At 32.9% G+C, this 26208-nt stretch overlaps 2 protein-coding genes and 1 non-coding gene across 8 annotated transcripts; 1 reads left to right on the top strand and 2 right to left on the bottom strand.

Moving 5' to 3' along the window:
• Positions 1-1321: 1321 nt before the first annotated feature.
• Gpo1 (glycerophosphate oxidase 1) lies at positions 1322-11875 on the bottom strand. 6 transcript variants are annotated; one of them, XM_070644683.1, is made up of 9 exons: positions 11737-11875; positions 5341-5557; positions 5128-5282; positions 4954-5066; positions 4869-4891; positions 3372-4807; positions 2688-2789; positions 2379-2505; positions 1322-1814 (listed from the first exon to the last, which is right to left on the bottom strand). In XM_070644683.1, exons 2-9 carry the CDS (start codon positions 5546-5548, stop codon positions 1807-1809), a joined length of 2172 nt encoding a protein of 723 aa, XP_070500784.1. In that variant the 5' UTR covers positions 5549-5557; positions 11737-11875; the 3' UTR covers positions 1322-1806. The 6 variants fall into 6 exon arrangements, with proteins under 6 accessions (XP_070500784.1, XP_070500785.1, XP_070500787.1 ...); XM_070644684.1 differs by lacking the exon at positions 11737-11875 and adding an exon at positions 11422-11566; XM_070644686.1 differs by lacking the exon at positions 11737-11875 and adding an exon at positions 10261-10381.
• Positions 7760-7863, bottom strand: TRNAS-GCU (transfer RNA serine (anticodon GCU)). Its single transcript has 2 exons — positions 7827-7863; positions 7760-7804 (listed from the first exon to the last, which is right to left on the bottom strand). It is a non-coding gene; the product is annotated as a tRNA-Ser (tRNA).
• Positions 11876-12086: 211 nt separating the features above from the next.
• On the top strand, positions 12087-13491 carry Mob3 (MOB kinase activator 3). Its single transcript, XM_070644695.1, has 3 exons — positions 12087-12430; positions 12500-12975; positions 13039-13491. The coding sequence occupies exons 1-3, from the start codon at positions 12383-12385 to the stop codon at positions 13175-13177; spliced, it is 663 nt and encodes a 220-aa protein (XP_070500796.1). The 5' UTR covers positions 12087-12382; the 3' UTR covers positions 13178-13491.
• Positions 13492-26208: the final 12717 nt, after the last annotated feature.

Here is a 26208-nt window from a genome sequence, read left to right as displayed (position 1 = left end):
ATTGAAATTTTAAACATTCAAGTCTAAAAATCCTATTCAATAATTGCGTAGATTTCCTGAAAAAAAAAAAAAAAAAACTTACCCAAAAGTCAGTATCTATTACACTTTTATGTCCACACATCCGTCAAAAAATAATAAGTAGTAATAACTGTAATTCGCGTTAAAAAATCTTTGGAGATTCTTTATTTGTTTAGTCATTAAGTTCGTAAATGTTCTCGTCATTAAATTTGATACACGATTTGACCGTTGAATTGTCAACTGAACTTAAAGGTGTGCGTCCAAAAAAATGGATGCGCTTTAAAGAAAAAATTAGGAAATTTCGTTTCGTTCTTTGTCGTTTTAGCTGAAATTTTTAGCCATAAAAACAAATTGAAAATTGTTAAAATTAAGACATAAAAAATTCGTTTCGGTAACAAAAAAAACTTTAAAGTTGATCGATCAATGTTTCTGTAGTTTGTTAAGGTCCAATTTCTATAGTTAATGATGTAAGTGTGCATAAAGAAATAATCTCATAACATTGACATAAATAACAAAAGTTTTGTCTTGTAAATAGGTTTCTGTAGACAGTTAAGGAAGTTTTTTACATGTATCAATGTGTAATTTTTTATTTCACAAAAAAAAAATGGACGATAATTAAAAAAAAAGAATAAAAAGATAAAAAAGAAGTCTTTTTAAGATGATGAAACTTTAACATTTAAAGATAATTGTTTTATTTTATTAATTTGTTATTGACAAAAGTCAAAAAAATCACGTCAATTACTCGTCGGCGATATTTTTTTGGGAAGAAGTTACAACAACATATGTTAAGTAGCAATAGTCTTTTTTCGGTTTTATTAAGGAATCTGAGTTGAGTTGGAGATTGCTGATGAGGAGAATATGTAGCATTTAGAATACGAGATCATTTATGTAGTAATAGACAGCAATGTTAGTTCCAGAATGCCGTTAGATGTGCATATTTACTATTCGTTGTCACACTGATCATGCCAGAGGTCGTTTTGTGCTTCTCGAGTGATAAGACGAATTTTGTATGGAAGAGTCGACTTGACTTCATATAGTTCTAGTTGACTTCCAGCTCTGGTCCCAAGAACGTCAATCTAAGGATCAATCGATAACGATGATTATGTTGTCCTTAGAACTAGAAGAATCTCAAATTGTATCACGAAGTCGTTCTTGTTCAAATCTTATCAAAATTTTTTTGGAACGGATGTGTTCAAAACGGACGCACAATGCATTCTTAGATCAACTTTTTGGTATTGCAAAGATCAAGCCTGTAGATTCCTACAATCGAATTCTCCTTGATCATGTAATGAGTTGATGTTATCTGACAACTTCAGTTCCCGAATAGCACACCGTGTTCACTTGGTCGCCATTACGTCATCGATAAGATACAAAGTAGCCCCGAGGGTATTGTGACGGCATATTTCAAACCATTTAAAAGATGAAAAGTGAAACTCGTTGAATTGAGCTGCTGGTGTAACGTTGTCCTTGACACAAGTTTTCCAATATAAAGCAACAGCCATTGCGTCGTTGATATTGTTTATTCTGAATATTTTCTCCATCAATAACCTTCCAACTCAACGTCAATCTCCAAATTTCGTATTAAATAACAATTTCATTATGAACAAAAAATAAATAAAAATTAAAAAGTAAGAACAATGTTCGGAATTAGGAACAAGAATTCATCACAACAGAAAAAATAAATTAAAAATTGTTCGCTTAAATTTGGTGCCTTTTTTGTGTGTTTGTGTCTGAATTAAGCCTAAAAGTTAATAAATTATCCACAAATCCATCGCTAGCTTATTCACCTTATGTTCCTGCATAGAGAGATAGAGAATAAAGAATAAAAAGTACAGAAATAAAAACAGAAGTGAATGAGATGCGTTAGTGATATTAATGGATATAAACAAATTTGCGTGCAGTCAACAATTAATAAAAATGATTAAAATGAAAAATGTTTTGGAAAAAGCGACAGGAGATGCAAAATCATGCGACATGAATGGCTTACAGGTGAGGTTAGTTCCGTGCAAATAATTTCAATTCCTTTTTCAACTTTTTTTTAAGTCCAATTTTTTTTGTATAATTTATTTGTAAAGTTGCCAATTTAGGTATATAAATATATAAAATTTTAATACACTTAGTTCCAATCGCTCATCATACTTAAATTTACCCTGTATGTAAAATTTTCATGTCTTTTGCAAAATTAAAATTTCCACTTTTTCGTGAAAATTCTCGCGAATTTAAAAATCAGTCAATATCAATTGTCAATATCAGGTAGTGTGTCTCAATTCATGTGAGATATATATAGAGAGAGATAGCAGGACAATGAATAGTAAGTAGAGATAAAAAGTTTAATTTATGAAATGAAAAGGATTACAAACCGCCGCCAGACCTATCTACTGAGATTTTATGCTTAATTTTCAGTTCATTTTGTTTGGCTTCTTCTAATTCAGCGACACGGGCGAATCTTGAGTAGGCAACAGCTCCAGATTTGATGGCTGACATCATCTGTGGATTAGAGGATAGAAGAAGGAATGGTTAGTGATATGGATTTGACTTTGATATTCTTAGATATCAGTCCCGAGTGGACATAAATACGTTGGAACTAGACATCAACTGGACATCAACTATTTATAACGTCCACTCGGAAGTGTTTGGAAACATCTCAAATCTCAGCCGAGTCAACTTACCTGAAGATATTCATCAAGTTCAACTTGACCGTTCATGTTGGTATCAATTTCCTTAAGAATGTCATGAAGTTCCTCGCCAGTGATATCTGCATCTCCGAAGCTCTGTAATTAGGTAAATATTTTTGAAATTATTAGGATTTCGTTAATTCTGTTGTTAGGTTAAGTCAGTGGAGGGCAACACGTCTACTGCGGCACATTTGTTTGTTCAAAAACTTTTGGAAATGTCATGAACCGTATGCTTTGTGCGGTTTTGATCAATTCTTATCGCCACGAAAATTAAAAGGTTGCCCACCACTGGTTTAAGCTTTCTTGAGCAGCACAATACGACGAACGCATTTTTCCCCAAAAATGGAATAAATCAGCGAATATGTGCTAACAAGTTTTTATATCTTTCGAGTTTGAAAGTTCCTAGCTGAAGCAATGTCCCTAATAATCCAAAGAATATACATCAAGGCATGGACAATTAAATGCTAGTCTGACTTTAGACCCTCTATTCTGAGCGCCACAACATCGTCGCAAAGTCAAAATGACTTGGAGTAGCTCTTACGACACTGTGACAGCTGTTTCTTGTCCATTTTGAAGGTAATTATTGAGATTTGCATAATACGCCGATCATAATTAGGTATAATTTAGGTATGCCTGACAAATATTCCAATTTTCCCATAAAAAATCCCCTAAACTCACCTTCAAAGCTCTACGAATATCATTAATTGAAACATATCCCTTCTTCTCAACATCAATAGTATCGAAACGTTTTCTGTATTTAGTAACTTCATCTGGTGACAAATTGACTGGAACAGTCTCTTGTGTTCTCTTGTTGACGAGAGCTCCCATTTCGAGGTTCAAAAAGTCTGTTGCCTGTTTCATTTGACGTTCCTTTTCTTCCTTTGACCATTTCAATTCCTCACCCATAATATCAACAATCATTGGGAGAGCTTCTTGAGCAGCTTGGACGTTAAGGAAGGCTAAACGAAGACGACGTGCGACCATGTCAATAGCTGAGCATGCATATTCACGTACACCGTATCTGATTTCAGCATCAATGTATGGGAATTCTGGATGGATTCTTTTACCGATAATTGGCCATCTCTTGCCAGTCAAAGCAGCCAATTTGGCGACTGGATATGCACGGTCACCGTATGCTTGTGCCAAATGTTGTGCAACTTCAGTTTCTAATCCAAAATCTTGTACCAATCTGATATACATAGTTGGAGTCCAACCGTGGCTACCTTCAATTTGAATCTTATCAGTAACACATGGACGATGTGGCTTCAAATCACAAGCCTTAATTGCAGCATCCATTGTATGTTCAGCCATAGCACGATATGTTGTCCATTTTCCACCAGCAATTGTAACCAACTTTGACTTGCTGACATGAACAATGTGATTACGTGCGAGTGATTGAGTATCATCCTTATTTGGATCTGATACAAGTGGACGGATACCACACCATGCACTCAATACATCACCACGACGTACATCAACATCCTTGTTCAAGTAATGCTTAATTTCACTCAAGATGAATGAAATATCTTCCTCAGTTGGTGCTGGATTGCGAGTAACTTCACATGGTGAATCAGTTGTACCAGCAATTGTTCCTTTCAACCATGGAAGGAAGAAAATGACACGACCATCACTGGTTGCTGGATCAAGAAGACCCATTTGTTGTGGACTGTAATATCCTGGCAAGACAATATGTACACCGGAACTTGGACAGCAAATTGACTTGACCTTTGGATCATCCATCTTTCTGATACTGTCAGTGAATGGACCACAGGCATTAATGACACATTTAGCCTTAATTGTCCATTCCTTCTTGCTCAAATTATCTCTAACTTTTGCACCGCACAAGACTTCATTTCCATTTGCATCCTTCTTCTTCAACAATTCCTGAACTTCAACGTGATTTGCAACTGATGCACCATAACGAGCAGCAGTTAAAGCAACAGAGATACACATTCTTGCATCATCTTGTTGACCATCATAGTAGACAATAGCACCACAGAGCTTATCACTCTTAAGCATAGGGAATTTCTCGAGGGCATCTTGCTTGGATAAATAGTAGCTGGATTTGACGTTTCTGTCACCGGCGACAAAGTCGTATGCTTTGATACCGACCCCTGAGAGGAATTAAATTGGAGTTAGAATCAGTTAGAAGGATATGGATGTTGATATACTTACAGAAGTATGGGACTTGCCACCATCTGGATGGGAAATAACAAAATAAAATAAGATCAATGTTAAGGCTGATTCTAACAATACTCACGTGTAAACTGGAAGCATAATAGGCAGGGGATGAGTAAGATGAGGGGCTGATTGAAGCATATTTGCGCGCTCAGCAAGAGCTTCTTTTACCATATTATATTGCTCAATATCAAGCTTTGGAAGAGATATAAATCAATAAGAACCAGAAGTTCTTTTAAATGCAGACATAACTCACCCCTAAAATAGCTTTCTGTAAATATCGGACACCGCCATGGATCAATTTTGTTGATCTTGAGGATGTTCCACTAGCAAAGTCATTAGCTTCAACTAATGCAGTTTTCAATCCACGAGTGCATGAATCTAATGCGACACCAGCTCCAGTAGCACCACCTAAATTCAAATTGACAATCAATCAATCATAAGCCAGCATCAAGGTCAAGTTCCTCACCTCCAATGATCAAAACATCATATTCCTCTCCCGACTGCAAAGCTGCAATTTGCTCTGATCGTGGCGGTAATTTTCGTGCTCGTTTAATTACTTTTTCTTCAAGTTGTACTCTCGCGACCATGTCATCATTTTGACGTAGTGCATATGTTGCAAATGTACCGCCAACTAATGTGCCGAGAGCCGTCACGCCAAATTTTCGAAATGCCATATTTTAGATCTGAAAATGTACAAATTATTTTTTAATTGTGAAATATTTAAAAGATTTATGGTAGGAAAGTTTTTGAGACATAATAAAATGTGCCAAACCTATTATAGAGACACAATAAGAGGAACTGACAAAATCATTTATTTTCTATCTCTTAAATCTACTCATTTAGACGGAAAATAATGTTTTTATCAACTTTATCGATTGAGAAGCTCAACAAATGTGAAAATAAAGTATTAATTAAATTTGTATGCACTCCTAGTTGTGTACAGAAGATAATGGCAGTAATAAAATGGCTCATGTTGATATAAAACAGATTTATTGATAGGAAAAGTGTTTGTTCCTAAAGCTTCTGTGAAAGTAATGACATTTGGGGATATATATTTGAAGGATTTACTGATTTTTTTGGTAAACATTGTGCTTTTGGATCTTTAAAGAGATGTACTGAAGTGATGGAGCACACTTAAACCCAATTGGATTATATTTAATGTTATCCACGCGTCTTTCAACCATATAGTTAAAAAGTAAAAGATCAAGCTTGGTAGCTTCTAAATTAAGATTGAACAGTCTACTTGGCTGTCTTACGGACATCATTTTAATGTTTTTAGATGAGAAGATACAGTAAATAAAGATCAAACGAGGCTTTAGTTCCGTTTAGATTAATATGAATAGTGTCTAGTTCCATTTTGATCATAACGCATCTCATTCAAACTTATTCAGGTATTTCTTCATAATTGTTACTTAAAGAGAACCTTATTAACAGATTTTAAAGTGCGAACTGAATTATTATCTCTTCGATTGGGCTTAGCCGCAAAAAACGTTCCATTTTTTTTTCAAAATTGATCAACGGAAAAAAATAATTTTCTAAAAACAGAATACTAATTATGTTAATTAAACTAATTTAAAGCACATTTGCTTCCGTAGAGTTCAATCTAATCTTAAAAAGGAACATAAAATCTTTAATCCCACAATTTAAATCATAATAAAACATAAAATAGCGATTTTTATTAATTTTTCTGAAAAATTTTTTAAAAATGGAACAAAAATTCACACTCAGTAATTGAGATATTTTTTGAATTTTTACATTAATTAAAGCACTATCATAGAAAATTATATACCAAAATGTTATTTTATGAATTTCTACAATTTATAACTTTCAAAAGAGATCCTAATAATTTTCAACTAAGGAGAAAAATGCCTTTAGCTTAAAATTACTGAGTTGAATTTCTATCGATATGTGAACAATTGAAAGCTCATAAAATGACAAATTTCCTTATCAGTTATCACATCCATCAACAATTCGACAATTCAGTATCTTTATAAACTTATTATTATTTCCTGTCAATCATAAACTGCTTTTATCTTTATCTCTTGTCTGCACAATTTGCCACGTTATAATTTCTTAAAAAAGCATGTCGCTGAAGTGACGTAAAATTCCACAAAGGTAAGTAATCATCGTGCAATAATAAAGCACATGTTACCTTATCAATCAATAAAAAAATAATTGACTTATGACTGTAATGATTAATATACAAATATTATTATATAGTCATAAGTAGCTGAACGGAGCTTTGACTCATTGTCAAGGTTTCAATTTTGCATGACACTGATCATGAATAATAGGAAGGCTTTGTTTGTGGAGCTCGAAGTCGAATCGGATTTTGTACGACTCAACTTCAAGTAAAATTCGATCTTTGCTTCTGAATTTTGAGTCAAATTTTGAAGTCGACATGCATTTTGTACTAAGTCGAGTTGACTTTTCCATTCCATATCTCCTTCGAGTTCTGATTTCAAGTTTGTTTTGAGTTTGATGCTTTGCTTTTACTTAATTAGCTTATGAATTTATTAACAATTTTAAGAATTTAAAAACTAGTAAATCACATAAACTACCGAATATAATTGCTTTAATTTCATTAAACTTGAAATGCTAAAGTAACACTAATCATGTAATTATCAGCGCTATTAATTAGTTTGCTTATGTACTGTAATTTCAAAATCGTTTATTTTATCCTTTGCTGATGGAATCAAATTGCATAGCTTTTATTTCAATTTTCAAAACAATTGTATCAAATATCATGGATATAACTTGAAACCCAGTTCATTTATTCAAATGATTTTTTTTTTGAAAGGCTCAACAACTGATCATTTCCGAAGCAATTGTTCAAATAAAAGGACGATAAATAAAAAAAAAATAAAAAAAAACAACTTCAAGTCCGACGAGGATGAGATTCGAACTCACGCGGGCAGAGCCCATTGGATTGCTGTCGATAACTGAGCAAGTTAGCAGTCCAACCTATTAACCACTCTAGCACCTCGTCGTCACGACTTGTGGTTAAGCACTTGACAAATGTTTTACTTATATCTTAATATGTTTGAACTCATTATTATTAAAATGAAACTTATCAAAAAAATATTTAATTTACACAAGACTGCAAACAGAAATGTTTATTAAGCACTTCTGAGAATGTAAATAGAATATCTCACTTTTGTTATTTGTAAGATTAAACTTGGAGATCATTTAAATATGCATTATAAAAGTAAAGTAAATGTTTATATTCTTGTAATAAATGGCACTGCTCTGTTATAATTATTGTTATTTGTATTCAAGTATTGTAAAATCTTTTCTGAGTTAAGTATCGCGATTAATCTGGATGTATGTTACATGGCTACATTCAATTAACTGATCTTTATGATTTCAATGATAATTACATTTCTTTTATAGTTTTAAGTCGATCTAGATTCTATAGATTAACATGAGTCGGTTACATGGTCCAAAATTCTGCTCCAACTAGGCATGAATCTAGCTTATTGTCGGATTTAAACCGATTTCTCTGATTTAAATCGAATCCGGCATAATGTTAAAATCAGATCGTCAGAAGTCGAATTATATTTGGAAAAAGCCTGGAGTCAGCTGGTCTGGTGCTGTATTCGACACTTTGAGTCACTCTGCTTAGTTTAGGATTCAACCCAAATTCAGCATCATGTCAGTGAATTCGACTTGGATCCAATAATAATCTAGAGTCATGTCTGGCTTATTTAGGACTTTTGATAGATTAACTGATTTACTTATATTCAGGATTATATAGAAAAGTCGAAAAGTCAAATCCACTCCATATTTTTCTTTAAATAATTACTGACTATAATTTCAACAAAATATCCACTAAATTATTCACATCCAATAATTCCTTCATTTTTCAAACTCATTCAATTTTTTAAGTCACTTATTCAGCACATGCTATTGACAATTAATTACTCTAAACCACGTGATAGTCACCAATACAAAATACTCTCATTATTAAGCACATGTTAACTCTACTTACAATGCCTGTATAAATAGAAAGTAAACAGAAAACAACCTGAGTTTCCAAAGTCAAGGCTGCGAGAATGAGAAAACCCGAGCATCAACTGAGCAAAGCTCAAATTGATGTAGGTTCGGTTTTGAGAATTTATCGTAATTTGAGAGAAGTACTCAAAAATATTAAACAACTGACTGACAATGCATTACGTGTGCCGATAAAAATTACTCAATTATTTTTCGTATCGACATCTTTTTTTTTTTTGAGGAATTGAATAACGAATTGAATTGCTTGATTGAGTAATTTTATCTTTCTTTTTTCACAGGTTGGTCTGTTGCATATCTGTCTGTGGATATGTAATCTCGACTATACTTTTTATTATATTTTCTGAATCATCGCAAATTTTTGTCTCCAGCGGTGATGAAAAATAGAAAAAAAAGAGTTTCTTGACTGCAAATTTTGTGTTGCGCAGTAAAAATTTTTTAATGCACAATTTTTTTGTTCCTTAAAACTTTTTTCTATGCAACCGAAAAAATTGCAATTTTCACAAATTACGTAATTTCTGTTCTAATTTTGTATGAAAATTTTCCATTTCCCTTTAGTTCCTGTTTTACAATTATCGATTGAATTTCAGTTCCGTTGACTTTTAAGACACTTTAAAGACTAGCTTCTCTGGATATACTTTAATTTTATTAATAATTTATTTCACACCTTATAAAGTCCGCAAGAATTATTTTAAGCTCGTGATCGTCACTCGTTGAAGATCGAAAAACTAAAGAAATGAAAAATTAGCGAGTGATTTGCACAATTGAAGTTCCGCTCGCGACTTTTACACTATTTTTTCTATTTTTTTTTTCACTCGTCTGACTTGACGCTCTCACTCTCGATGTTGGAATAAATTGAGTACTTGACTTCTTTTGTTTATCGGCATTCGGTTTGAACATTTCCACCTGCTCTATGATTCTATTCGCAAAAATTTTATTTTTAGTTCCAAACATGATCGATAATCAGCTGTTCAAGAAAAATGTGTGGATATAAGAAAATGTTAGACATTCTGTCTATGCTGAACGATATCGATTCGAAGTTTATTGAACTATATAGTCAAAATATTTTGATTCTCTCGCGCCAATATCATTCTCATGTATCGTAAAGTCACACAATAGATTGATGACTTCATACCAAACGCATGAACACGATTCGTGTTGATATTGGATGAAGGTCAAATGAATGGGGAATATGTGAAGAACTGATGAATTTATTTGTGTGCTTTGCGGCAAATAGCATACAATAAAGATAAAATGTTTCACGATTAAAGCAATGGGAACTGAATGTGATCAGTTTTATTGACAATATTGTGTTTTATGGTAATTGTAGGGAACAATAATTGAGTAGTTAAAGCTTGATTTTTGGAGATATTACTTTGAATATTTGTTTTGATGTTTAGTGCTGCAGTCAAAATACTTTGTAGTTATAAAACAATCACTGGTTCTACTATAAAGCTTTAGTGATTACTAATTGATGAATTACACGATTAGAACGTTTAATAGCAACTAAAGTACTTTAAAACTGTCTGCGCTGTTATTGATTATCTTTTAAAACAGGTTTATGTACGCAAGTTTAAAACGCAACAACAAGAAAAGTTCTTCAAACTCTTCTAAACATTCTTCATGTCAAAAACTAACAATTCGCAGTTTGCTCATTACATTATCAAACATTTGATGTATATCCGTCAATGTTGTTTAATGTGTTTGGATCTTGACGGCAATCTAAATCAGTGTTTTTTTTCTCAATTTTCTAAGACTAGACAGAAACAGGTGAATAAAAGTATGACTCAAAAGATTACGTTGTTGACCAAAGGACTTTTAGTTAGAGTTATGTAAAGACAGTACTTCATTTTGTATTGGTAATTTTCATTTATTAATTCCAGAGCTCGAGTCGACTGGAATTTTAAAAGAAATCAAATCGACTTGAGTTAACTTTTTCATACGAAATCCGAGTTTTTTAGCTTTATTAGTCCATAAGAAGGATGGAATGTACAACTGAGATGATCATTTCTCACTTATTTACAATCCTATAGTCAAGGTTTTCATAGTTTGAGCAGGTCTGGTTTGAGTAAAATCACAAGCTGTTTATTACAAAACAACAAAAAAAAAATGTGAAAACAAGAAGAATGTCTTAATAAAAATATATTTAATTTTGTTGCTACTTGATCTTCATGATAAAACGAAATTGAGACTAAACACGTGCGGTCATTTCTAAAGAAGAAAATATTTAATACAAAAATCTTGTTGATATTCATTAATCAAGAGGATAATTGGAAATTTTCATTTATTTCGATAAAACTAACTATTCAACATTAACTTTATACTTTTCAGCATTGAACATGTGTCGCTTCCTTATGTTACTTAACCATAAATTAACAGTGCACTTTTTTAAAAATTTTACAAATCATTTTGAAATAGATACATAATTCAACTTAGCCATCAAATGCACTTTTGATGATACTTAAGTGCAATCAGAGTACGAATTCGACTTGAATTTTGTATGGAGTCAAGTCGAAATCTAATTTTTATTACTCACTAAATTAGAGCCAGACACAAAAACTTCAAATTAAATCACAGAAACTAAAAACTTTTTCTCTCACAAATGATAATTTATCAATGACAAATAAAACAGAACATTTCATAGACGATGACTTTATTGCGAAACGAAAGCTACAAAACTGAACAACATAATGATAAATTAGTCACTAAAATGAAATGTGAGCCACTTGAAAAAGTTATTAGTTCCATAAAATTCATATCAATAGAAACGAAAAAGTATAAAAATTAATCAACTGAAAAGGTTTTTTGCAATTTGAAGGAAATTCATTTTCAATTGTGAAATGTGCATTACCTTTATTGTATAATAAGATCTATCGTACACAACAACTAGAGTAAACTTGGTAAGAATTGCTAAAAGTTCCAAAATTGACCTAAAAAATTTTAATTTTAAAAAACTTGAAAAATTTTCACAACAAAAGACGAATTTTCACTACTTGGAAAATTTATATTTGGGAAAATAATCATTAAAATTGGATGTTCGAAAATCCGTTGTGAAAATGAGAAATTTAAAGTGTTTTGTAAAAATGCGCTAAGTTCAAATTTCTTGTTGAATTTAAAATCTCTGAAAAAACTACAAAATGGAAGATTTGAGGCAGAAGATGAATTAAACAATGCACATTCTATGCTGAATAATCCAAACTTGATTCAGTTGTGAATTGTCATTTCAGTAGATAAGCAGATTCTCAAATAAAAACAATCATACTGCATTTTGGCTTAACCGATTCTTGAAAATCTCATAATTTTCGAACTCCAAAGAATTTCGAGAAGTCATCAACAAAACAATCATTAATGAGAAGTGCAGAAAAAGTTGAAGAAGATTCTAAACGATAAAAATAATTATTTTGCATTTTAAATCAATTTAAGTTTTGCATTTTGATGCAAATTAATTTAGTTGGTTGTATATAGGCTGAGGAGTGTGACTTGACAGTACAAAAATCATGAATAATTTTCTAGAATTCTTCCATTTAATGGACAAAAAAGGAAAGGTATTTTGAGTCATGCATAAATTTTCCAATTTTTTCTATTTTTAATATTTTTATTGAAATTTTTTGCAGACTTTCCGACCCAAAAAGAGATTCACACATGGCACAATCCGATATTCACTTCACAAGCAAGCCCAAGCAAGTCTCTCATCAGGAATAAATTTAAGAGAAGCTGTTAAAATACCTCAAGGTGAAGAAATGAATGACTGGCTTGCTGTTCATGTCGTTGATTTCTTTAATCGAATTAATCTAATTTATGGTACGGTATCTGAGTATTGTACGGAGACAACATGTCCAAAGATGAGTGGCGGTTCACGATATGAATATTTTTGGCAAGATGGTGTTAATTATAAGAAACCAGCAGCACTTCCGGCACCAAAATACATTGAGAATCTTATGGATTGGGTTGAAGGTCAAATTAATAATGAAGAAATATTTCCTGTAACAACGGATGTGCCATTTCCACGTTCCTTTCAGACACTTAGCAAAAAGATTCTTACTCGTCTGTTTCGCGTTTTTGTGCATGTATATATTCATCATTTTGATAGGTAAGCGGGAAGTTCCGTAAACGTGTGACATTGCAATAACAATTACATCTTGATTATTTACAGAATTGTATCCATTGGTGCTGAACCGCATGTCAACTCATGCTTTAAGCATTTCTATTATTTTGTAAAAGAATTTGATCTCATCCCGGTCAAGGAGATGGAGCCATTAGATGAATTAGTCAAACAACTTTGCAAGGATTAATACCAAAATTATTATCGAGTCATCACTTCCCTAGCAGACAGAATACTAGGTTGCCTATGTTTTTTTTAACTTAGTTATCGTCACTCGAGTTTGAAATTCACGCTTTTAATTTAATTTAATTATTATTTTATTTGAGACAATCTAAATTAAGATTATTATTATTAGAGGTTTTTGAATCATGAGTCTTCATTATTACTTCTTTTTGTTTGTTTTGGTCCAGAGTTGGTGATCAGTGGAATGTTTTGAACGGAAATTTGTGAATTTTGTTGGGAAATTGAAGAGTTTTTGGTAATTTTTGAGGAAATTTTGACTATTTTTGAGGAACTTTTGTATCAAAATTTGAAATGACATTGTGACTAGTTCCGAAGCTTTTTGAAGACAATAAGGACCAGAGCTTGAAGATAAATCTGATTTTGTAAGGAAATATTGATTTCAAGCACTGATTAGGTCTATAGTCACTGTCTGACTTTCCATAACGTTCCTGGTTTCAACTAAAATGCCATGAATTCTTACTCATAGCCCTGTTCCTCTGAATAATCCCAAAAAACAATCACTAAATACCCAGCAATAATACACAAATGATTCAGACAAAAGCATCATAACCAGCATGAATTCCATAAACAATTTTGTGAATAATAACCAACAACTGAGCGATAAAAAAATAATAATATTTTGATTGACTCAAAGAGTGAAATATGAGTCGGAGATGAAGCATAAATGTGATATAATTTGATGACTATGTACATAAATTTTTTTAATCTTTAATTGCTTTATCTCGATATTCATGATTTAATGTCGGTTTCCATATTTTTATGGCTTTTTAAAAGTCATATGAATTGGAGACTAATGAGTTGATGGCTTTAAGATCAGCGACCTTCAGTTGTGAATATGTTTAGATTTTTATAAGAGATGACTTGTTGGAATTGAATAAGAATTGAATGATTGCTTGAAGCTGAACTCGAGGTCAAGTTAGATTTTGTATGGAAATGGCGACTTAAGTCTACTTGACTCCAAATCAGAGCTTGAATTCCAAATGGAACAGAGTTCGAAGTTAACTCGAATTATGTATGGAGTCAAGTCGACTTGAGTCAACTTTTCCATACAAAATCCGAATCAACTTCTAGCACTGGCTTTAATGACATAATATGACATTTGAATCTAAATACGATAAGAACAAAACTCCACTAATCTGCTTCATTCTACTGATTATCAACTCTGTAACTTGTTTTCTCTATGAAATTAAAATTGAAAATAATGGGAAATAATGATAAAATTAACGTAATGTCTCTCACGGTGCCAGTAATTTCTACCTTAACAATGTAATAATAATCTATGCATTTTATATAGCAAAAAAAATTAATCAGAAGTGGGATTTGGTGAGAAATTGTTGAATTATTGTGAATTATGAGTACTTTCGGGTATATTGTGTAATGTACTTACTTAATTTGATGACCGGATAGATCGCGGATGTTGCAGAAAGGAGAATTGATTGTTTAGATCAGTGGTGGACAACCTTTGAGCCGCGGTACACTAATGCCATGAGTCGTATACAAAATGAGGCTTCGCGTCTAGGCTACCGCCAAGATTTCCCACAAAAATTAAAAGGTTGCCCACCACTGGTTTATATAAACGTTAAATTAGCTAATCCAAGTGGCAAGAGCGTACTCAGTGGCAGAAGGTAGAGTTTGAAGTCAAACTGCGATTCATACACCAAGCAGTACGCTACAATACATCTTTTCATTTCTGTCAAATGGATTTAAATTAAAATTTACTTCCTTTAAAATTGCTCAAATAGATTTACTTAACATTAATAGTCAGTATGCTGTAAGACTTAACCTGTAAGTTCCTATTAAGATAGAGATTATGTTTTTCTGTCGTATATACTATCGTAAACACCTTTCCAAGCTACTTATACAACACAATAGTCAACCTCAATACCCCCAACATCTTTTACAATCAACAACAATTTCTCATCATCCTACACTGCTCTGAGATCCTGTAAGTAGTAAACTAGTTCAAATACATGAATAAAAATTTTTTGTTTTTGTAAACAAACAATAAAATTAAATATTGCATAAATAGAGAAATAAAACAAAATGAGGATATAAAGGAAAATGAAGTCTTACCAACAAACAAATTTGTTTTTCTTTCCTCCGCACAGACAAAAACTATTCATTAAGCATTTCTTTCCTCTATGTAAAAAAGTTACAATAGTACTCGACCTAATCGAGCGATTATAGCGCATTTTGGGTCCAGCCATCAGTGATTGGTAAGTAAACAAACGGGAATTAATGTACAATACACTAAATGGAACCTAAAAAACAAGATCCAGTAGGATATAACTCACTGCCTCAGCATAGAAAAAAAGATCCAGCAAAATTCAAATCATTTTTAATAAATTCATAAGCACTAAAGAATTTTATCATTTAACGGTTTTTTAAAATTCAAATTTTTTAACGGTGGTTGAAAATTCAAATGTATGGAAAGCAACGCTTTAAAAATTATTTTCTTTTGTTTATGAAGTGAAAAATCATTAATTAACGTGCATAGAGATGATTTTGTGCTTCCAGACCAATCTATAATTGAATAACTCGATGGCACAAATCTAATGCTTCAAACCAGAGCTTCATACTAGGTCTGGGTGCCAAGATCTCGTCAGTTACCCAGTCAGCCGAACAAAGTGTATTATTAAGCACTTCCTTTTCTCAAATATCCACTAAAAAGGCAAAAACCCATGCAATTCTCCTCAAATGTTTAAGTAGCAAAGTTCAGTCTCGAGGAAGCACACACAAAAGAGAACAAAAAGTTTTTCATTTTCTTATTAACTTCCTCTATGTCCATATAACGTGACCGATGTGAGAAAGATAGAAAAACAATGAGGAACAATTAAATGAGAATAGTAAATTTAGTGGATACCGTAATAAAAAGCTCTTACCATGTTAAAGCACTTGAGATATAAAATGCTATTTGATGCACGTCACGTCTCAAAGGATGGATTTATACCACATTTTTTTTTGAAGTTTTTCATTCCTTTTTTGATTGGTTTTGGAATGATCGATAGGATTTTCTAAGAGCTTTATGAAGCAGGTCATTGGCTCGCAAATGGTCAATTTATGTCTGAGTAGAGATTATTTGAAGGAAAAAAATAAATTTTGTTCTTCTTGTGAAGCGTGTGGCAAGATTATTATAGCTTGAAATGAGGTTCTTGTGGTGATTAAAGGGAATTTGGGTCAATGGATTTTGAGATGATGAAATTGGGTATTTTCGTGAGTTTGAGTGATTAAAATAGAGGTGGGCAGGTGATGAAGTTGGAGGATTTTGATGATTTGGATGCAATTCTGTTGGATGGAACCCGTGGATTAATGGAGTCCGATCATTCGAATTGCTATGCTTTCGATGGCTAGGGATTGGGAAGTTGAAGTCTGACTCGTGAAAATGCCAACAACATAGCTTCTCATGGGATCCCTGTTATCATTAGCTGGCGACCGAGCTTGCCGGATATGAACTAAAAGGAATGAATAAAAGACTCGAGGGCTAGGGAATTAGGGAAGTCTAAGTCAGACTCCGACGCTTAGAAAATACCGAAAAATTTATTATAAAAAGGCCGTTACTGGTTGTTCTCATACCTTCGTGTGATACTGTAGCTAATTGACAACAATATATCATTTTGACTAGCTGTATGTCTAAATTTAAGGACGACTAATATCTTCGTGACTCGATATCAACTTTACCATAATGTCCTATTTAGGCATCCCCATCAAATATGTTTTGTGACAGAATAACTACAAATAAACAGCAAGTTACTGTTTTCCAATCAATCACTTGCCCTCCTTCCCTTCCATACTTATATTAGGAGTTGTAGCTTCATCTCAACTTCATATTAAACATCATAATCCCCTACAAACTTTCCCAAATTCATTAATACATCCCCTAAACTTAACCATAATTAAATGCTCCAAAAAAAAAGGTTCCTTCAACATCCATAAGTACAAATATTTGGCATATAAAAATATTTATGTCATTTTGTTGAGATTTATTTCTTCATTTTTATGTCTCGTAAGGCTCAACATAATCTTATTTTCATGAAAATGTTTGCCTTTGAAATCAAGATGAAGATATCTAATGTCATTACATACTCGTTTCATGTACATGTCCTCTTAGTGTGTTGTCTTACGTATGGTATCTGTAATGTCACTTGAAAAAGTAAACAGGCAGGCAAAGAAAAAGGAGAGAAAATTTAATTTGTACAATCGTACATATAACAAATAAATAATTGACTTCATGCTGTGATTGCATGTGTGGATTGGATGTCGTAGAAAAATCGAGGTAAAAAAAAGGTAAAAAGTACACGGTCGGAATGAAATAAACTGATGAAATTTACGACTGTTCTGTTCTGGTACTAAACTTTTGTTCCTTTATGCTCAAAATATTGAACAAATACCAAAAAAGGATATTTATTTATCGGTAGAACAATGTCACATACACATAGAATTCAATTCTCCAATTTTTTGTACCAACCTACACTTAAACTTCTTCCTATCTAACAACCTACACACTCAGAAAATGACAAACAAAAGAAGGTGAACCATAAGCTTTTAATCCACTTCAATTAGCTTTCGTTTTATTTTATGTCATAGATTTTTGTTGCTTTTTGGAACATTGAGTGCTGTTGATAGCGAAGATTTGGGTAGCTTGGATGGGCATTGTTAGAGTCTAATTAGGATTCTTGGGAATTTGTGCATTAAGAATTGAATTCTATTGAGGAATTGTCAATGAAGTTGGGGAAATGGATTGGATGACTGAATTGCTTAGTCTGTAGGATTTGGGACATTGAGTAACGTCCAGAATTGATTGGATGATTGAACTGCCTAGTTTGGTGCTTTTCGGACATTCACTAACGTCCAGAGTAGATGATTGAATTGATTAGTTTGAAGTAGGGGTGTCGATTATTTGGGTTTTCAGGATTTGTACAAATCCCAAATACCCAAATCCCAGGACCCCAAGTACTTGTACAAATCCCAAATCCCCAATAAGAACAAAATATCATTATAAATAGGCGTATTTTCTGGGATTTTAGGCCAACGCATCTAGATGCAAGTCAAATTTTAACCATATATTGTTATTTACAACTGTAAATATTGTTTAAAATCCTTAAAACTGCGATTTTTAACTTGAATTTTCTAAAATAGGTTATAAAACACTCGAGAACGTGAACCTTTATCTTAATTTTTTTAATTGCAAAAAATGGCAGTTTTGGCCAAAATTTTCTTAAAAATTCGAAAAATCCTGGAAAGTTATGGCTTTTCACCTCAAATATCTTTTATCGAAGTGAAAATTTATGGAAAATTGTAAGTTTTTGACTGGATTTTTTCCGCACTAAGTTAAAAAAGTCTCGTAAATGGAATTTTCACTATGATTTACTTAAAATTAACCAAAACAAATTTTCATATATAATAAAACATTTACTTGGATGCATTTTCAACTACGGGCCGGCAAAAAATGCCGATCTGTTTTTTTTTGTCCAACCCTTGATTTTTTTTACCAAATATTTATGAAAATATTAATGAATAATAAAATTTTGAAGAACAAAAAAAATGATAATATGAAAAAATATAATAATATAGGAAAAATTCTATTATATAAAGATTTGTACAAGTACTTGGGTCCAAAACCCAAGTATTTGGGGTACCCCAAATCCTTACAAAATACCCCAAATCCCAAATACTTGGGATTTGTAATCGACACCCCTAGTTTGAAGCTTATTGGACATTGAGCTTCAAATCTGGATTTTCTATATTGCTCAAATCTGGATCATCTGACAGAAACTACAGATTCCTTGATTTCTCGCAGATGATCTACTACTAAATTTGTCATGCTACACCTTTTACACTTCCTAGTACTGAGTTGAATCCACAAAATCAACTATTTCCAACAGAATCCACTTAAAACTTGATATATACACACCTAATCCAAACAATTCCTAATTTAATCCACTTATTCCCATTTAAATCCTCAATTCCAACTTCTGCATCTCCATCACCATCCCACCTCAATCTCCAACTTCAATCGTAATTGCATTTAAGCTGGAATAAACTTTTAAACTCAAAATTAAATACAGCGGTAAGTCAACCCGGCACTGTTTATTGTTTGTTTATTTGTTCCTGCTTATTCCCTTTTTTTTCTGAACAGATAAAAGAGCATTCATTGCATCTTGTGGACAACAAAAACAAAAAAAATATATAAAGTTTTATATTGTACAATTTCATGACCGTCGCTCAGCACGTTCTCTCGTTGGCAATTGTTTACAATTTTCTTGCACAGCTATGCTTCATGCTCGACACATTTCGTGCACATCAAACTAATTGAAACACATAGGATAGCTTATTAAATTTTATTGGATGCTTCTTTTTTTTGCTTGTGTTATTTTTTTAGGGGAGATGCAGTAGAGGAGATTTTTTGATGATGTAGGGATGAGGATGTGGAATTGATGAGGTTCTGTGGTCAATTTTTATGAACTTTTAACTGAATTATCTAGTTTCTATTAGAGTTGGTCATTTATGATGGTCGATAGCCTGGAAAAAATGTGGTTAAGGGGTTTACAACGGATTATGACAAAGAGTGACAAAGGTTCTAATGGAATCACTCTCTTGTGCATCCAAAAAAGTTTATCAGCAATTTTTGGATGGTTCTTTACAACTTAGAGGATTATTCTTTAAGACTTAAACCCGATCAGCCCCAAATATGGGTTAAAATGTGCCGCCATGGTGCTGTCAGGCCAACTTTGCTACAACATCCTGATGTTCTAGCGATCACGATGTGCTGTTCAGGAAATACTGAGAATTTCATTCCCCAACTAGCACAATACGGCGGAATTCATCTTTCACCATAAAAATAGGAAAAAACAGGAGTCACGGTGTCCTTAAAGCACTTCCACTTTTTGCTGTCCACTCGTCGACTAACTGATGTTCTATAGGCTACATTGTCCTGCTCGGGTTCCATACTTACTCCACAGGTCGTTCAACTCAACTGTAGTTTATAGCATCCTATGCATTGTTCCTTGATCTAGCTCCATAGCTGAATACAACTTGCAAATTAGAAATATTTACCAAGTGCAGTCCTGTCTACAATCTAAAATGCTATCTGATTCAACTCCATACCTTTTATTAATTGGCTCAAATTAAGGACAGCATCACATCCTTTTTCCACAGTCCATTGACCAAAAAAAAGAGAAATTTAATTAAAATAAACTCCGATTCCCACTCATTGTCAGCTCTTTTTTTTCCTATCTAAAAATAAAAATCTATTAAAATTAACTCTTAGGATTAACCAGCTTTATGGCACTTTATTAAATTAAGAACAATTGATTCCATCTATTAAGGTTCAGAACATGCTCTTAACAATTCATTAACACTAAGCATAAAATATGAGCAATAAAATTTTCATTTCTCATTGACCTTTTCCTTACCCACGATTAAGCATATTGTTCAATATTAGACATAAAAAAAGACCTTAAAAAAGGTCCTGTTAAAGTCATTCAAAAAATATATTTTTGATGAAACTTTTCAAATTTACGCTCTATTAAAAATAATTTTGATCACATATCCCAGCTTGCCCCCGCATCCCAAAAAGTATTCTTCTTGTTCATACATCATAAAGGACATTTTTTGTATGAAAATCACAAATGCCATCGACCCGAAACCGAGAAAGAATGGAAAAATAATATACAATATAAACACATATTGTGACTGCTTTTGTGACGAAGAGGATGAATAAAGAAGAATCATGCACTTCAAAAATTACGTGACTATATTTACTCTCGTGATTATTATTTTTTAAATCGGTTTTAAGAGAGACTTGATTTGTTTGTGGAATTGCAGGTGTTTTAAGTCGTTCAAAAGTGACAATCTCAAACTTGCAACTCAAACAATACCCGAGTAGACAAAAATACGTTAGACTAGACATTAACTTGGCATCAACTATTTATAACGTATTTTTATCCACTCGGGATGTCAATCCGAACCTTTTAAAATCTAAAGCAATGTATGAAACTAAGCTAACGACCAGTTATGTAGCAACTGAATGATTTCAACTCATCACTCTGTGAAATCTACCAATAACAATCAAAAGGAGACTCTTCATGCTCTACTTCCAACTGCTCATCTATCTCACCAAAAAAAAATTTCATTTATCATCCTCTCAATCCATCCGATGAGCTACAGATTCATCGCTATCTCTAAATATTTTATGTGATGCGAAAACTTTCATTCACCGAAAAAAAAAATTTCAAGTTACGATTTCGAATGATACATGGAGTAAATTATTATTTGCCCCTTAGCACGCATTCTGAAATTCTGATTGTTATATGTTGTGTGTTGGAACTGAAAAAAAAATACTGAAAATGACAATAAAGGAACCGATGGTTGTCGTCGACGAGAAGCATTTTAATGAAAAACAATAAATTTTTGTTAAACACGATCCTAAATAGCAGTTTTCGTTTCCTTTTTTGTTGTTGCTGGTTGTTGAGCGGCTCATGAACACAAGCATGTCATTTTATTATTATTTTTATCTTTCTCTCCACGTAATCATTATTATTTCTAATTTCATTAAAAGCCTTTTTTCTCCCTGCACAAAATATATATCTCGCTCATTTTTTGGCTTCTGAAATGAAGCCTTTTTTTGAATGGTTAAAAGGTGTGATGTGTGTATGTTTACGGTATTTATAGATCCTTATAATATGAGAACGGTTAGAGGTGAGAATATAAAATTAGAAATGGAAATGGAAACTTTTTTGTTATTGATGATAGATATGTGATATGGATGGAGAAGGTCTTTTTGTGAAGGAGATGCTTTATATGAGGTAGTTTATTGTATCATTTGAAGATGTAGATTAAGGAAATTAAGCAATACTTAAATTTACCCTTGACATTAAGCAAATATCAGAGATAGAAGTTGACACAAATTAGATATGGAGTCGAGTCGACTTAAGTTGACTTTTCCATACAAAATCCGAGTCGACTTCAAGCTCTGGTCAATATTTTAGGCTTAATCATTTAGCCAGTGCTTATTTACTTACTTCGCTGACAGTACAGATCATCTATGATTCAAAGCATCTCTCACATGGCGTCTAAAACTGGCTCTGTTAAGGGCTACCGCTTGCCAACTCCAGATTCCAAGTGCAATACTGTCTCTATTTAAAGCAAACTTCAAAGTGTTCTTCAGCCGCCCGTAATCTTTTGGTATCAGGTTAGACAGCGCAGTGAGGCTATATAAATACTCCGAAAAGCATATGGCGAAGAAAAGGTGAATATATCGGTGTCAGACCGGTTCCAGGCTGATGTGAGTTTGGCTTGAGTCTAGTTTTGATATTAATCAACCCCAGACTAGACACAAGCCGGTGTAGAGCCAGATTATTAACTTTTTCTCGACGGTGCAACTTCCAGGTGATCATTATACTTACTACTTACTGGAACCATGCTCTGATTTTGAGCCTAGGTAGCTACAAACTGCTTTCAATCTGACTCTATTGCTGACCGAATCATGCACGAATCACATTTGGCCTATGTGGATTCTTTAACTGGAACCGATGCTCTGACTTGGAAGAGGATTCGTTCAAATGGATCACAGTCTGATCTGTGACGGCACAGCGATGTGGATGTAATAATACAGAAGAGGATCTAATACATCGCCACGTCATCGTTTTCAAAATGACGTAGAAATACTCTAAAAGCACACATTATTGTTTTTCGTCCATTTTTCTTGCAAGCCTAACCATCAACAAGCATATGACGCATTTTAGGACATTTTAGACCTAAAGACATCTAGAAGTACCCATAAAAACAATGGTTATTAATATTGTTCCTTGAAAAGAGCATCGAAACAATCACAAAATTTCATAACCTTAGCTATCTATAATAGCATGTTAAAAGTTCAATATCCACATTACATCCAAGACTACATCACATTTGAGTAAACATTTTAAAAGTAAAAAAGCACTTTAAAGCTTGAACCCCCATTCATGTAAAGGACAAAAGCTCTTTATTTTTTTCACCATGAATAAATAATGAAATCAACATGCAAATACACTTGATTTCTCAGCATTTTACAGCATATATGTATTCAATGTTGTCTTCAACAGACCCTTTTGGCATACAATAATGATCAGCTAAAAAGAATGGATTAAAGGAGAATGTTACGATTATTCCATCATGTACCAAGCATTTATTTTAGCTATTTTTCCTTCAACATTCTATTTTTCTGCGAATGCCAGCTGAAAAGCTTTTAGAGGAAATTAAAAGGGATGTGTGTGTGTGGATGTGCGTGTGTGTGTGTACAAAATATACACACACACACATGTGTATGTGGTTTTTGTGTGTTTTCTGGCTCTTATTATCATTCATCTAAAATGTGTAAACTTTTCACTTCTGTTTCACATTTTTGCCTATTTTTAAGTAAAAATAAAGACCCAATTTCCATTTATTTTAATACAAAGAATTACTTATTCACCATATAGTGTTGCTGGTTGCTTTGTACATTTTACATTTATTCTTATTTACTTAAAACACAAGCATGTGGCTTTATTATGGCACGATATTTAAATTTTAAATGAAAGGATTCGTGGCATGTTTTGGAACAAAAAAAAAAACAAAAGTTTCAAATTTCCTTTTCCAATTTTTCCTACTCTTTTTGGTTCCTTTACTATATCCGACATTACGGTGTGTATACTTTAAATATTATTCATAGAAAAATAACTAAATTCCTTGAAAAACTTATGGGTGGAATTTTAAAAGTTTTTATTTTTGGGGTTGAACTATCGTTGTTGTGTGAAATTTTATGCTTTTTTGTGGGACAATTATCGGGTACAATATTATATGATTTTTAAAGAATTATTTTGAGAATTTATGGCACAAGCTATTAAAAAGTTGGGAAATTAAGTCGTTAATTCTAACCTGAATAGCACATCTCGGTTAAGCGAAAAATTATCCAGCACTAGACTAGTGAGACTGTTAGATTGTGTAAGATTTGAACCTAATTAGTTTCCGAGTCAGAGTCATGCAGGTTTGAGTTCGAATTTGGATGGCTTAACCGATCTGTGCTCTTCGAGTAGGATTTCTTAATTTCTAAGGTTTCAATCCTCATAGAAGTCGATTTAACAAGACAAAAAAATGTGCGGCCTGTTTCACTAAAGTGGATTATCTTCGATTTCGGATTATCCACTTCAGTTTTTTGGAAATATCTCAAGCAATTTAAGAGTTACTTTAATTTTTTTTTAGTTTATAATAATGTGACCCAGCCGTGACAATTCTACTTATTTCGAATCATTGCGATAAATTTATCAAAAATTGTGGACCCCAAATTCCAAATATACGAAAATATAGGCTTAAGTATGCTCTACAAGTATCACATAGTATATCTTTGAAAACTCTTAAAATGTTGGAGATATTTCCAAAAAACTGAAGTGGATAATCCGAAATCGAGGATAATCCACTTTAGTGAAACAGGCCGGTGGATTTTAACTCGATTGGGTCTAAGCTTACTAATCCTGATGTTCGTCTACATAAAAGCTTCCTGGATGATTATTCCCTAGATGACTCACGGCGTAGAAATGACCAAAAATCCATTTCCAATTTGACTCAGAGCTAAGGATAGATTTCATCTTATCTGGCCTTGGATCAGAGCAATGTTGGCTGAGAGTCGGACCTGATTCTAGATTGAGGTCGAATTCTGTCACATTGGGTCTGTGGTTAGAGAAATGCAGGCTTAGAATCGGACTTGGTTCTACAATTAGATCAGAATCATCTCATCTGTCCTGGTGTCACAGTATTTCTGGGTTAGAGTCGTACTTAACTCTAGTTTAAGGATGGATTCCATTTCATCCTGAGGTCAGAGCAATACTGTCCTTTAGCTAATACCATTGCTACCCCATGGACTATCCATGTATAAAGCTCGAAATCAACTAAGATATTTGTATCCAAAGCTCCACTTAATTCCATCCATCTTCATTACTAATATCAAAATCAACTCTTCATATTCCCTAAAAATTCATCTAAAGGAAGTAACGTTAAATAAAAAAACATTAAACATTTCGAGAGTAATTGTAAGAAAACTTTTTATGAATTTTAAAATTATTCCATCGCTGAAAATATAAACGTACACAAAATATGTGAAGAAAAAATATTTCATTTCTCAAAACTCTTAGCAGCACATCGTCTGCTCTTTATAAAGTTCTTCTTCTTCCTTTCATTTCTAATTCCGTTTAAATTGCAATTGTAGTTTTTCTTCATCAACATAACAACTATAAAAATTAGTACAAATGAAATTTTTTAACCTTCTTTGTAGTTGCTACTTGCCTTTGTTGTACTTAAGAAGTTGAGAAAGTTGGTTGAGGTTTGAGTTGTGTTGAGTTAGAGCGCTTTAGGAATTTGAGAGGAATTTGATTTATTTTTTACTATTTTGGCTGCTTAACCCTGCACTATCCTAATAGGTAAAGAGACTGCCTTTATTGGTCCTGTAGTATAAAAGAATACGTTAGGGATTTGGTACAGCGATCATTGACTTAAGAATCTTCAGGATAAGAACTAATAGTCAATGACGTCAATAAGGTACCATGTGAACATGCTCATTGATTGTTAATAAAAATTGATTTAGAATGAATGTATTGGAATCGTCGCTTACAAACAAATATTCTAGGTTACCCTAAGTGGAACAGGGAAGAAGGTAGATTCCTGGAATAGCTCTTCATCGGTATATTATTGGAAATCGATTTTCCCTGATAAGTAACATGTCCTAATCCTAACCTTATCCTTAACCTTTGTCCTAATTCCAGGTAATTTCGATCAGTTCTACGTGTTTAGGGCGATTAGGCCTTGTTATCTGTTCCTAGTTTCTTCCTTGACACTTGTCATAATTACTGCCAAATCTCAAACAGCACAATGTGTTTCAACCCTCAATACCTTGTCCAAATTCCAGTCTTGTCCTTGACCCATGGCTTAATCTCAGCCTTATCCCGAACATCATAATGTGTTTAAGACACT

This window comes from Chironomus tepperi, unplaced genomic scaffold, assembly GCF_022539635.2.
Source record: "Chironomus tepperi strain 1889 unplaced genomic scaffold, CSIRO-AGI_Ctep_v1 contig_343, whole genome shotgun sequence".
Taxonomy (NCBI): Eukaryota; Metazoa; Arthropoda; class Insecta; order Diptera; family Chironomidae; genus Chironomus; species Chironomus tepperi.
The sequence above is the reverse complement of the archived record's forward strand: the minus strand, read 5'-3'. Positions and strand labels throughout refer to the sequence as shown.